At 35.7% G+C, this 15,261-nt stretch overlaps 1 protein-coding gene across 5 annotated transcripts in view; it reads right to left on the bottom strand.

The window, feature by feature from the left end:
• Positions 1-15,261, bottom strand: part of DMXL1 (Dmx like 1) — an 80,084-nt gene that overhangs the window by 10,894 nt on the left and 53,929 nt on the right. For all 5 annotated transcript variants that reach the window (XM_082075803.1, XM_082075805.1, XM_082075806.1 and 2 more), the window contains 9 exons: positions 10,904-11,067; positions 9,920-10,059; positions 9,519-9,604; positions 7,539-7,740; positions 6,179-6,296; positions 4,844-4,906; positions 2,926-3,012; positions 2,195-2,316; positions 1,937-2,078 (listed from right to left, as the gene is read on the bottom strand). In XM_082075803.1, the coding sequence (XP_081931929.1) occupies positions 1,937-2,078; positions 2,195-2,316; positions 2,926-3,012; positions 4,844-4,906; positions 6,179-6,296; positions 7,539-7,740; positions 9,519-9,604; positions 9,920-10,059; positions 10,904-11,067 (1,124 nt within the window). The remainder of the gene's footprint in view (positions 1-1,936; positions 2,079-2,194; positions 2,317-2,925; positions 3,013-4,843; positions 4,907-6,178; positions 6,297-7,538; positions 7,741-9,518; positions 9,605-9,919; positions 10,060-10,903; positions 11,068-15,261) is intronic.

Here is a 15,261-nt window from a genome sequence, read left to right as displayed (position 1 = left end):
AATGATGGAAAAGCAAAGATGGGAGCAAGGATAAAAAGTAGTATCCAAAGGAAAAAAGTGACAAATAGTAGCAACAGAAAAGTTCTGGGTGAAGCTGAGTCTCCTCCAGTAACACTATATTATCTCAAGAATCCCTATATCTTCCTTCATTTACTTTGTCCTTCATTCAGTACCTTTGTCTCCCCTACCTCATGGGCAAGTGTCATTGTGTGCTGTGGTTGGTTCTCAACCACAGTTAAACAATAAGCCAAACAAAATGTAGGTCCAAAGTTTAACAGCAAATGCATTCAACACAAGCATAGCCATATCTTAAGGTAAGAAAGTTTTACTACATACAAAATAGAAAGTAATGTAAAAATAGTCTACATTAACAGATTATGTAATTGTTGAGAAAGACACAAAACACACAAATTCTATACATAGACAGTGAGAAGAGAAAGTGGCAAAGTCATTCGAACTATACTTGCAGAAGAGACCTGATTGTGATATCTGAGCTGCAAAACTGGCAGCTAGAATTGGTAGTTCCTAAATAGAAGGGAGAAGTATAGGTACTGGCACCATAGCCACTTCTACGTGTGGATAACATTTTCATTCTTACAACACTCATCCGTCATCTGCTTCTCCTAATCATAAAATATTTTAAAAAATCAACTACAATATAAATTAACATACAATATTCTGATTCTGCTGCCACTTATGGACTTGATCTCAGCTGTTAAACGCCACCAAGTGCAGCCAAGTCGCAAAACTTAACGCATTCTGTTATCCATGAAAACTCCATACCTATATGCCGACAGGCTGAGACACAGGTATCTTGTATTACAATTTCAGCCCAGATAAGTCACTCCAAATAAGCATCTCCCACCTAACAAATCAGCTTTATTAGAGAGCATATATGCCGCATAGGAACTAAAGTAAGCATGTCAATGGCCACACAAGAATTATCATTTGATCCAAATTAAATCTGAGCTAACAGCTTTTTGCTCAGGGCCAAGCTTCACTCCAGACACAGAAGCTATTTCTAAAAGTAAGAGCTACACTTATGCAGGTGTCACCTATATGATCAGAAGGACCAATTTGCTCATGTGGACATAGTCACACTTTACGGGGTGTCCCTCACTCTAGTGTATTTCAGAAATGCCGCACAGCAAAATTGACTGACAACAGCTTTTGGAGATAAACAGTTACACGTCGGTGTGATGTGTAGTTCCAACTATGCATGATATTTGTTGCTGGTTGTATTCCTGCAGTTGCTTTCCTCATTTTTCTTATGAAAACAATAATATCTTTTTTTTTTTCCCCACACTTAAGTTGCTCTTCTTCTAGAGTTTCATTTGAAGCCTTTGTCTTGTCAGTAAAATTCATTTGCTGTCTTTTCTATAATAAAGGCTCATACTAATATGCAGTGCACTACAATAGTAGTATACATTGTACTAGAGCAAAGTTGGTATTTACTTTTAAATAAAAGCTGGAATGGTCTGGAACTCAAAACAAAACTTAAGATTATACTTCAAATAAAAGATAGCTCTGTATTTCACACAAATATTTCTACCCAATCTTTATGAATTTCTATTCTGAAATCTCTTGAATATATCCTATTTAGATACAACATTTGTCTTTAAGTCATTCAAGAACAATTTAAGCTGCAACTCCTTACCTGAACCCTGATTTGTTATTTTTCAACAATGTATCTGAACCATAGAAAGCATATAGGGTTTGAACAAAACTTTGTTTGCTTAGCTGGTCTATCTTAAGTTCTGTGCAGTATTTTTACCTGTTAATTGAATGATAATAAAAAAAACCCAGCTTGCCTTGATTACAAAGAAAAACTACATTTACTTATACAGTAATTGTAAAATATAAGTAGTAATATTGAACAGACAGGAGAAGAGAAGTAGAAAGAGTACATATGGCTAATCTTTTACAAGTGACTTACCACAGATGCACCCCTGCCAGTTTGTGTACTACCAAGCCAAGGCATATTGATAGGTGTGCCGGGATTACTATGAGTATAAGGAGTGGTTCCCTGAACATTTACCAGATCATCTCGAGCATGTATAACTAAGAAATCATCGGCCCTATAAATGAAACAACATTATAAGTTAGACTCCGAACAAAAAACATTAAATACTGTGCTTTGTTACACTGATTTATACACAGTCAAGCTGTGATATTGGAAACATAGAAAGTATACCCTTTATTTTCTATTTCCACATCATCATCAACCCAGGTATAGATTTGTGTAGCCAAAATCGCAGAAACATCTAATTCTTGAATGTCATGACTTGATGCTATTGCAATGCAGTTCCGATTTGCCTGAAAAAAAAAAAACAACACACACAAAGGCAGATATAAAAGAAATACTCAAAAAGGTCCTTTTAAAAACTTTATCTGGTTATGGTACAGTTGTTCACAAACCCAAATATTAATGTCCACAAATCTAGATACTTAAACTGTCTAAACTTGATGTTTCCCTTTTAAAAGTTTATTTGCATCTGGGACAGCATCACTCTCTCAAGCAGCTCCAGCTTCTCCTTGCTGTCCTCAGAGGCTTAACAGGAGATAACTACACTACACTGCTTGCAACCAAGCTTCCCCGCCTCCACTTCTTAAGGCTTAAGTAGTTAAACAGGAGAAGAAAAGATTACTTCCTGGTTGTCTTCGACAGAGAAGGAAAAATACACCTACACAGAAGCTTAAAGTGGAAGGCAACTCTCCCCTCAATCTATTGCACAACAGAAAAAAAAAAAAGACCATTTGTAGGACAACTGTTTAATTACAAAAAGATAATTATGAAGTGCTTTAGAGAATGGAGCGCTAAGAGCTTACGCTGTAGCAGGATCACTGGCAAAGGATATCTCACCCATTCACTATGGGACTACCACCTTTGATCAGGTGGAAGTGCAACATCTTCTTTATACTCACCTTATTGACTGCAAAAGCAGTAATGATGTCAGACTCTTTATGGATTATTCTTGCCTTGCCTCCTGGGTATCCCAAATCTGTTTCTACCTGTATGTAGAAAGTAAAGCATATTTGAATGCCAACTTCTATACAGCAGCACTTTTTACTGGAAGCAGAGACCAGACACTAGATCATAGGAATTTTATGTATTTTTTCTCAATTTTAATTCTAAAAAGCATGAAAAATATAACCTGCAAGAATTATGGTAAATGTGTGTCAGGCGTAATACTCTAGCTTCCCACTGCCACGATGGGATTACCACAGAACCACAGAAAGCATAATTTGGCACAGAAGTCACAGTACTGTGTTCATTCTCCAGTTTTTCAGGGAGGCTGAAAAAAAGCAAGGTTACATCCACACTTCGGGGTATTGATAATAAAAAGCTGAGTCTTGATGGTTTTTTTTCTTAAAAAAAATTCCTAAGTCATTTCATGCTTTTAGCAAACACTTTTCGCCACTGAAACTAATGAAATAATCCAAAAAAGACCTCTGTTAGGAAGGCAAATCAGAATTTAGCAGCTTATCTATTAACCATTCTCCACAAATAAATAAATCTGGAATCCTGCACATACCAGTACCACAAACAATTTACTATCACTTTTTCCTCCCTGCCCTCTCAATATGATGTAATTATGTATGTGAATCTTGTCTACCTTTTTGCGTTTTAGAAATGCATGCAGGTATATGCCAGGTATATGCATCTCTACCAGCACTGTACTATGCCTGTTCAAAAATAAAGAGCTCAGCACTGCAAGTATTAAACTGAAAGATTACAGACTCCAGTCTGTTGTACTTACAAAATAATTTTACAGTGGAAAAAACAGGCATTGCCAAACAAATGGTGACATAAAAATTCAAACCTGAATTACAAATGTAAAATCATGTATTTTCTTCAAAACACAAAGAATTTTTCCAGAACTACTATTTCCTAGCCCGCCCCTTCAATTTCTTACTTCTCTGGTCTTCAAAAGATCAAAGGATATTTGAGCCAAAAACCAGCAACATGGTGCTGTACAAGAACTGCAAACAGTATGTTTCAGAGTCTGAAAAAAAAAGCCTGTAGCCATTATACACCACAAAGTAGAATACCTTTAAGATGAAAACAAAATTGATCCTTCAGGATTCTGGTGTATGTAAACCTGCACAAAACTGCAGTGACAACAGATACAAAAACACAATCTGTGTTGTGTAGTGAGCAAACTCTAAGACATTTTTCCCCAGTCTGTTCCAGTTATCTACTTAATAATACTGCTTTATCACAAAATTAATAACAACAAAGTAGCCCAAGGACATCAGAGTGTTCTGATTTCTGTCTTCCCACTAATTTTGTAAAAGAAAGCCTGAAGAATGCAGTATTTGTTTGCATTTCTAGGAATAGTATTAACTTTTCAGTCTCTCATACTAATCTTTAAAGTGAGTTGCTATAAAGTTGTTACCTGGGTTCATTGTAGGAAACTAGATCATGCTAACAAACTGCTGTAATTTCAGTTAACCACCTTCACTTGTAGGTGACTATTCTAGCCACCTCATTCTGCTAAAAGCTCATGTTCTCATAGTACTGTTGAACTTTTGTCATTTGGACAAATGTGAACCTCAGCTCTTCACTTGGCATAGCTCTGGACTTTCATAATACATATTGTTTTTACCTACTTGTTTAATCCAGCTTTCTAACATATGTTTACTTTCAGATAGGCTCTATAACAAGACTAGTTTAACTCAAATTCCTGCAAACCTGAATTTAAGTTTACTTTCTTATGTCAAAGACTTCTCTTAAGGGAGATCAGCATGTAAATTACTCATAATAATGCAAGGTCTAATTAACTGTAAATTATTCATAATAATGCAAGGTCTAATTAACTTGAGCATTACTAGTATGTACCTTATTGATGATGGGCTCCTCCACCACAGAATTTTTCATGGTTTCATTGTGCTCCTCTAATGACTTCACCAAGCAAAGAACCACCACAGAAAAAAAAGAATAGAGATAAGACATAACACACAAGGTTTCATGGAAATCCTTAATTTCTTGTTTACCCCAACACAGAACAACTGAAACACAACAGTATGTTTACACACACATGTATTTTATGTAGTAACCATAATTATTAAATTCTAAAGTCTATATGGAGTACCAAAGACACTGAGGTACCTATTCTGTACTGCAACAGCATCTTGTCCATCCCAAAAGTAAATTTTTTTTGAAAAAACAAAAACCACGCCACCTCCACTCATGTTTTACCAGTAACAAGAGGATACAAACTGAAGACAACAGACCCATGCTGTGCAAGGCTGTCAATGATCCTACTTGGAAACACGTGAAGCAAGTCTAAAATATTCCAAAATACCTTCCATACAGCATAGCAATATGGCTGCATTAACGTAACACATCAGAGAACACGTATCTTCAAAGGACATCACAAAAGAAAAAAAATCCTTTTGACTGCAGTCTGTAGTGAACACAATTAGCCACAAATACTCAAGCTAATATTCTAGTCGTGACAGGACAAAGATTAGCTCATACAGAACTCCTTGCTGCCATCGTTTTTACTAGTTATGAATACTCTTCTCCACTTGTCCTGATATGCTTCTTTCTCCTATATTTCTGCTACTCTACAATTTTTTTATCATACAAGTGATTCTTTTGAATTATTGGGAATAGGGTAAGAAACAAAAGGAACAGCTAAAGAGGGAGAAAAAAAACAAAACTCCACCACAGAACCACAACTTTTAACTATATCCAGAACCTGGAATCCAGCTAGCCACTGGGCTAAGTTATCAGGGTCAGAAATGTTAAGTGTTCTATGGCCATTTGTCTTATTAAAATTGAATCATAACATGACAGAAAACAGTGAATAAACCCAGGATGGTTACAGTATCGAAAAACTTGAACTTTTAGCACTTCAATTAGGTTACTGGTTTTAATTTTTGAAATTTTAAAGTTTTTAATTCTTCTGAGGCAGCTCTTACACTGATTTTAAAGAATAGGCTGACTGTAGCTAAGTGGTGTTAGTTGTCAGCTTGCAAAGACTGACTATTTTTGTTTTGAATGACAAAATTGTCAAAGATTTTTAATATTAATTACTGTAGATATAGAGTCATAGCCAAGTATATTATCCACCCATGCTCTAGAAAGTAAACAAGCCATACAAATAAGTTAAGTAAAAGCTCACAGATTGACCTGCAACATTTTATGCATTTTATATACCACACCAACCTCATTTAGGCATCGCTTCTTTGTAAAAATATTTCTGATAAAGGTTTCCTGGACTTCTTCCTGTTTAACCAAGTACTGCCAGAGCCTCTTCACAGATAGTGCAATATGACTGTTAGATCTACAGAATAAAGTTAAAACAAATATCTACATCATGCTCACTCTTATAAGAGACTAGAATACTTTACATTCTAAGAAAAACTAAGAAACACAGAAGCAAAACTACAGCTCTATAAACACTGTACTAGATTTATTTGGAAGCATCCTGATATCACCTTCCTGACAAACCTACATGTGAGAGAAGGTGCAAAAGGAAGAAGGAATAGAACACACAGCATTTTCACCTCAGATCTTGGGATATCTGAGGAAAATCTCCTTAAGAGATTACACAACAATAAGGTCATCATACAGATTATTTATTTGTCCACCTCATTCCTTACAACATGGATAATTTCTGTTTATTGCTATAAGCGCTTCTATCACATGGACAATGAATGAGTAACACTTCCTGCTAGGAACAAATCATCAACTGTGTAACATCTCTGAAACAACCATGACTTTTCAGTAACAAAATTGGAAGGATTGTAGAAATGGATCAGACTTCAACTATTTATGCTTATCCCTAGAAACCATATGCTCATGAAAAACTTGTAAATACAAACATAGCTGCTTATGGCAGGCCAAAAACCATGAAACACTGAATTGCTTTAAAACATTATTTGGAAGTAATGCCAGACAGCAGATACATGTTAATCTCTTCATTTTTAATAAACTCAAGTTACTGAAATTAAGTGTGACAAACATGAGGTATTTTACAAAAAAAAAAAGACAGGTTCTCTTGATTCTGCAACCACAGATGATAGACTAAAAAAGCAGAAATCTATTTAAAAAGTGACAATTCAAGAAACTGAGCACACTTTTCTGGCTGAACATGCAATTATGTGGAGTCACAACCATGCAATTATCATAAATATTAACTATTTCTTCTCTGATTTTAGGAAAAGATACTGATAAGAAAGTGGGGCAATTATTTAATTCATTGTCACTCATCCCTAATTATTTCTCAGGGAAAATTTGTTATTGTTTATTTTAATGTCAACCATAGTTTTTCTACAGACACACTCAAAATTAGTATGTTAAGCTTCAATAAAAGATCTTAAAATAAAAGAAATTTTTGATTTTGTTTCCTGATCTTGCTTTGGACCAGAGGTGCATGAATTCTGATGTGAACTCGCAATTTCACAGTGAATTCAAGCAAATCTAGAAACTTGCATTATATAGTTATCGAAATTATGCACTAACAACATAATGCTTAATGTGTATCAAAGATATGACAGTAAGTGCTTATAGAAATCAGACTCACCTGAACGGAGTGTTTGTAGGCTCAAGTAAAGTTTTATGGCGAAGCAATGCTGGACCAGCAGCTAGAGCATCTTCAGAAGCATGAACTGGAATATAATGCTGAGGTGGACCCCCATATAGCACAAGACGTCGGAGGAGAACTTGCTCCCAGCGCTGTAGTGTTTTCAGAACTGCATGGCATATTGGGGAGCTAACTGGAAGCTCTAGAAAGACAAGTGAATGATAATTAAAAAACCTTACTTCTCCATTATAATATTGACAAAGATAATTCCACAGCTGAAGGTTGAAGTATATTTCAAGTATCTCCAGAAGTAAGTTTTATTTGAACCTCACCTTGATATTTACGAGTATAAAAAGCTGAACTGCTTTGTGCTATCACTACAGGAACAGACCTCTCCAACACTGACAGAAATTAAGTATCATGGAACAGATCCTACTGGAAGCTATGTCAGGGCATTTGGATGACAGGCAGGTGACAAGGGAAAGCCAACACACCTTCACAAAAGGCAAACATGTGGTGGCATTCTATAACAGACTGCTGTGGTGAGCAAGGGAAGAGCAACTGCTGTCCTCTACTTCTGACATCTGTAAGGCCTTTGACATGGTCTCAGATAACATCTTTACCTCTAAATTGGAGAGATACGGATCTGATGGATGGAATGTTCAGTGGATAAGGAACTGGAGGAAATGACTTCATTCAAAGAGTTGCAGTCAAAAGCTCCATGTCCAAATGGAGATCACTAATAAGTAGTGTCTCTCAAGGGTCCATATTGGGATTGGTACTGTTCGTTATCTTTGATAATGACATAGAGAGCGGCAGTGAGTACATTCTCAGCAAGTCTGCAGATCACACCAAGCTCAGTGGTGCAGTTGATTCGCTAGAGGGATGGAATGCCACCCAGAGGCACCTTGACAGGCTTGAGGACCAGGCCCATTCGAATGTCATGCGGTTCAGCAAGGCTGAGTACAATGTCCTGCACCTGGGTTGGGGCAATCACCAGGATGCAGGACGAAGGGATTGAGAGCAGCCCTGTGGAGGAGGCCTTGAGGGTACCAGTGGATGAAAAATTGGAGATGACGTGGCAATGTGCACATGCACCCCAGAAAGCTGGCTGCATCAAAAGGAGTGTTGCCAGCAGGTTAAGGGAGGTGACTCTGCTCTGGTGAGACCCCATCTGGAGTACTGTGTTCAGCTCTGGGGTGACCAGTACAAGACAGACACAGACCTGTTACAGCAGGTCCAGATGAGGCCACAAAAAAATGATCAGAGGGCTGGAACACCTCTTCCACGAGGACAGGCTGAGAGAGAGCTGGGGTTGTTCAGTCTGCAGAAGAACTCCAAGGGGAGCTTATTCCAGCCCTTAAATACTTAAAGGGAACTTACAAAAGAGATGGAGAAAATCTTTCTACCAGAGTCTGCTGTGACGGGACAAGAAATAATGGTTTTAAAGAGAGTAGAAGAGGTTGCCCAGAGAGGTTGTAGATGCTTCATGCCTGGAAGTGTTCAAGGTCAGACTGCATGGGGCTTTGAGCAACCTGGTCTAGTGAAACATACCGCTGTCCATGACAGGAGGTTGAACTATATAATCTTTAAAGGTCCCTTCCAACTCAAACCATTCTGTGATTTCTATGCAACAAGGAGTAGGAATGATTTAACTTTAATTACAAAACAACTATGGGGTTTCCACCAAGGAATTAGTATTGTAAACATTCTTCTACAACTAAGAGGCAAAGAAAAAACTAAGTATGCAGACTTCTGCTAGCTACTGAGCACTCCTTCTCACACACTCATCTTACCCACCCACCATGTTATTTCATAAATATACTAGTATGATCAACTGTATCAGAACAATTATTGCTAGATCATGGAAAAATTGTAACTTTTCAACAAAAAAAAAAAAGCTACAAGATACATACTATTCAACACATTGATTTTAAGTATGGTTGTTAAGAATGAAAAGACGACTCTGCTGCTTATTACCTGAAAGATCATGTCCAGCCAATGGGTAGAAAATCTTCAAATTGTGAAGTACCAGCTGAACCATTGCCAATCTCATCAGTGACCAACTAATAAGAAAGCACTAATAAGTTATTTACTAATGAAAACAAAATTTTAATTTATTCACAATTATGATTTAAATTTAGAGCTTTAAGTTGTCATTATAAACTGCTGATAACTATAAACAATATTTTAGAATATTATATATACTTTGAATTCCGAAGTCACTATACCATTACTAAAATAATCATTGTGAAAACTTAACTATTAAGTCTAGATAATACACTGTCATGAAGTATCAAGTAACTGGTGTATTTTATCAAAATGAGAGAAATGCAAGTGTAGCAACTGCAGAACATCTCGCATTCTGAAGAGTTACATACCTGTATGAATTTGAATTAGAATGCTCCTGATTGTGTGAATTTGATGCAAACACATTTCCATCAATATCTTCATCATCTTCATCACTTTCCTGACTCTCTTCTGAATCATATTCCACTCTACTTTGCGATGGAAGAAGAGGCTAAAAATTTACACAATATTCCTTAAGTATCTTCAAGACAACATCTACTTTTAAATAGTCTTTTAAAAATGCAACATTATAGTATTTAATGCTTTTTATTAAAAAGCAGGCATACCATCCTACACAATTTAGTAACATCTGGAGTTTGTACCTTAGGAAAAGGGTAACTGTCCATAAGCCTTGCATACTTTAACACCTTCATGGTCTTTCGAGGGCTCAGAGGACTAAAGAACAAGAAAATCCTAACCTCTGCCAACAGTGTTCAGTGACAAGCCCACCATCAGTGCCCCACTGTATTATTCAGTATTCGCACTTTCTTGTTTGTGCTTGCTCCCACAATACCGTTTACATTTATTTTGCTGATAGGGTTAATATTTCTTATAGAAATGTACCACACAAATCCACCTTGTTGTATAATTATGTAACTTTCTACAAAAAAAGATCTGCTACAGCAGATTTGACACAAGGCAACCTGACTTCTAGTAAGCATACAAGATCATTTCCCTCATTTGAAATAGAAGATAAAAAGCTTCTCATGTTTCCTTTTTCATCTAAATAGCTGATCCATAATTACCTATATATTTGTACTCTGCAACTGTAAAAAGCAACATGTTTGTTCACACCATTATCTGAAAACTAACTAATTTCAGCACAACAGTACTTAAGAAAGCTGTTTCAAAAATACCTATAGGTAGCATTTTAGAAAAAGCTAAATATGAGTAATAAAAACAGGCAAGTTTTATCACACATCTAAATTTATACCTGTAATAAAGGCTAAGAAGAAAAAAATTACCATTTCAGAAGTGAGAGAAGATAGTTAACTGTCATAATAGCAAAAAATTACCTTTGCAATAAAATAATCCCAGATGCTAAGCTCAGGGGGAATAAATCTTTCTTTGGAAGATGGAGATTCTTGATCTACCAAAGGCAATGCAGGCGACTGAGAACTCTCTTTTGAAGAGGTTTTTGATGAAAGCCTATAACGTTTTTGCTGTTTCTCTCCATCATCTAAGGAGGAAGAAAACACAGTATGTTGCTTTAAATTATCTGCTCCACCTCCCTACTGCTTTTAATAAAGGGACTTGTAATAGAATGTATCTTCCTCATTATAAGTTTTCAGAATTTTATCTTAATATTTCTGTGGCAAATAAACAGAGAATGTTAATGGTCCAATATGTAAAAATAATACATAACTAGAATTCCAGATGGGGAAAACCCCCCATTACAAATAACATAAAATAGTAGAGTACACCCCTAACTGCATCAGAAGCTTTCTTCCTACAATAAAGATGACAAATATTGTTGCTCAAGCAACAGCACTGCAAAACTTGAATAAGTACTAAGGAATACTGACTATGCTTGTTTTTTAAGATAATCCAAGAGTCATGTCTTTCAGAATATATAGTGCAAATACCTAAGCTTGCATTCGTACTCCAAGTTTCTACTCCGCCTTTCCTTCCAGACGAGGTCTATACTTTCTTCTAAACAGAACAATTCGATAAATCCATTTGTCCTGACTATTTATTTCTCCAGCAAATATATCCCATTTTAACTAATACAATCCAATATATCAATTACCAAACAGGAAAGGACTGATTATTTGTAATAATATTCTATTTTAAGTCCTAGGACTGAGGGGTTCCCTCACTTCTCCCAACATTATGTTTTTCAGAATAAGAAGTGTCTACAAGAGATTTATTTGAATTATATTCTTGATGACTACAGTACTCTAGGAAACAGCTTATCCAAAGTATCAGAAATATCTTAATACAGTTACATCAAAATGAACAAACAAGCTAGCCTTGTTTCAGATCCCTTATTTCTTGTTGAGAAGTGTCAACTTCACAAACACAGAAAAAGTAATGGCTTACTTAAAAAGAGGTTCACATCACCATCTGATAACATGAAATCATTCTGATTCTTGGTAGATGAATTCTATTCCAATGCAGCCTGTTAGTAGAGGAGCAATGACATCAACTGTCACTGTCCCTGACCAATAGTTAATGTTCTGTCCCTTCAGAACACTTCTGAAGTGGTGAGGATGAGGAAATCACGTTTGGAGATTTGACACAACATGGTGGCCTTCACTTTCCTTCCATTAAGAGACAAAATGGATTTGAATCTATTTCCTACTTGATTGTAAAATTCATTTTTATTGCCAAGTAAATAGATGTAATACATGAAGATTAGTTTTTAGGGAGCAGATTTTTTTTTTAACTGCCTTCTGAAATCCCTAGAACTTTCAACATCTATTTAACTAAATACTGAAAAAAACCACTTTTTTCTTAAGCAATTCAAGATCTCTCTCTTCCAGTTCATGTTTGAAGACTATGACATCACCCAAAAGAATCACAGAATACACTTCAGTCCCACCCCACCCCACAGAACAAATAAAGAAAAGCCAAACAGTTGGGGGAGAAGAATATAGAAAAAACTCCTCAGTCTTTTATTTAGTTAAGTGGGTGCTTTTCTGTATGTTTTTCATTGAGCAATAATGAAACCAGGTAGCTAGTCATAAAAGTTCTCATGTAAATACCTCTTAACTAAGGGGAATACACGTTGCCTCATTATTTGAGTCTTTGCTTGATACAACAGCAGTAGCAAACAGTCTCCAAGAAAGCAAATTTACAGGCTAAAACAGCTTATCTGCAGATTAGACATCTCTGTCACTGAGTTCATGCATCAGCCTCTTGGGCCAGAGCAGTTGCAAGGATGATCTAATATGAACATCACAAATGCAAAGAGGTGCCTTATTATTTTCTTTCCTTATTCTCTTCGCCTACCAAGGGCCCACAAAGCTAACTTACAGGGAACTTCTGAAATACCTTTCTCCTATTAATAATACTGGAGATGGTACAAAAAGAGCCAGCAGCCTGATGAATGCCTGGAGTGAACTACTAGAAAGAGGTACTTCCTATACCCTTATTTTTTGGTTTATACGTTTTAGCCACAGGAGACTTTTGAGTCTTGACAGATCCTTGAAAGACTATTTCCTTCAAAACTCCTATGGGTACTCCAGTCACTTGAAAACAGAAGGTCCAACACTCTGGGCAAAACAAAAACAGTGCTTACTTAAGAACAGTTATATTCCACATATGAGCTTTACATGCTCGTAACACAAACTGAGCCAACTGTAAACCCTGAGGGAGGTTAACATGGAAGTTGATTTAAAAAACAAACAAACCAAAACACAACTTTGGGGTTTTTTATACCTCACAACTAATTTTTTTTTTTTTTTTTAATGAGCAAATTATCTGTATTCACAGTGGCTGATGGAATTATTTCACAATTTCTGGACCAGAAAAAAATACGTTTTTCCAAGCATTTTCAAAAATATTTTTGACCACATATGAAGACAAGCATTACCACTACAAGCAGCTGAACTATAAAATAATTAACATATACAATCTAATAAAAGCTGAAGACAGCATCTTATCTTTCATCCTGAAACCAGGATATTTTAACAATCTGTATTACACTACTATACTGTAACATCTCTTCTATTTTCCTGTTGGGGATATTATCGGAAATCCACTTACCTGTAATTAAAAGTCGCAAATATAAAAACTGCAGTACAATGCATTTTCATTTTATTATTTAAAGCTCATCAGCTAAGAAAGAGCATGCACATGCATCACTCTGAATGAATTTTTAGCAATTGCTTAAAAAAAAACTTCACTAGGCATAAAAATAAGGAGCAAGTGTTGCATGATACAGAAATAAGCAAGTATATGCTTGCAGGTTGTTTTTCTAAGCAGAATGTTAAAAGCAAATGCTTTGCTTTAAAATAGTATTTATTTTGCTTTATGTTGGATCATTCTTTGCATTTTTAAGAGTACTGCAGGCTAGTCATTGGAAAAAAATAATCAATATTTAAGACAAATGAAAGTACAACCATATAAGTAGTTTGAAATACGTATTACTAATGTCATTTTTTTTTTCATTTTAAAAATCTTTAAATAAATTAATGAATTCTTTAAAAATCTGACTTTGTCAATTGGGATTTCAGATCACCAATTATACTAACTTTCAAATTTTTCATGTATTTCTAATTAAAGCTCTTTTACATTTTTTTTTTTTTACATTCAAATAATTTATATTCAGTCTAATTATAAGACAAACGTAAAAATGTTATTTTTCAAGAATACTGGAGTATTTCAGACAAGGACAATGCTTCTGTTTCTACCAAGATCTAACACGCATAATGACAGTCAAATGTGTTGCCTACGTCATCTCCCTTCTACCTTCCCAGAAAGAGCTAAAGGCAGATCTCTCAGTTTCCAAAAAAAACAAAAATGTGCAGAGTTACTGTGTCTCATTGAATACTGGGTACAGGCATGAAGCATCAACACTCCAACACCCTAAGACAAATGCAAGTCTTCCCTAAAAAATGTAAAATTATGAAGTCTTCCTCCTACAAACACATCATCCTTGACTTTAAACATCAAAAAATATCAGCACTGCTGAAGCCCAGAAGAATGGAATGACAGAGAGGTGACAAAGAAATGCTGATTTTGAATCACACCTCAAATCATTTTTGTAAGTGTAAAGCCCTGCACAGGTTCCTATAACCTTTGGGAAACTGTGAAAGCCAACTAGAACAGCAGGCTGGTGTCAGTCTACACTGCTGTACATTTTGACTTCAAACTTTAAAAAAAATTTGCATTTTGCAAGGTTACAAATCCTGAAGTTTTCAACACGATATTCTTCTTATTCATGGGCAATAGCCCATGTGGCCAAGGTGATGAATTTAATGAATTAGGGCTCTACCACAGCAATAGCACTTGAGTTCTGTAAGCTGTAGTTTGATTCCTGTTTGTACACAAGACTGTAAATTCTTTGGTGTATTTATGCACCATTTAATGAGTAGTGATTCACTGAAAAGCTGAAAGCATTTATATATTAAACACTCAGATGTTTCTGAAGACATTTTATACACTGGGGGCATTTCAATAGTCAGTGAATGGAAACCTTCAAAAAAATTAGATAAGCACAATTAAATACTTGGTGACATACAGAAAGTTTGTTGGCATTTCCTGTTCTGACTGTTTAAGGCTTCTTCTACTGAGTCAAAATAACTACATCATGCACAGTGCAAACACTTCAAGTCAAACTTCTGATCTGTTTTAACTCCTGACTTAACCAAGAATGAGACAGTAAGAGTGAAAATACAAAGACTTCAATACAGAATAGAAAGGCCAC

This window comes from Streptopelia decaocto (assembly GCF_964273445.1).
Source record: "Streptopelia decaocto genome assembly, chromosome: Z".
In the NCBI taxonomy this organism is placed as follows: domain Eukaryota; kingdom Metazoa; phylum Chordata; class Aves; order Columbiformes; family Columbidae; genus Streptopelia; species Streptopelia decaocto.
The sequence above is the reverse complement of the archived record's forward strand: the minus strand, read 5'-3'. Positions and strand labels throughout refer to the sequence as shown.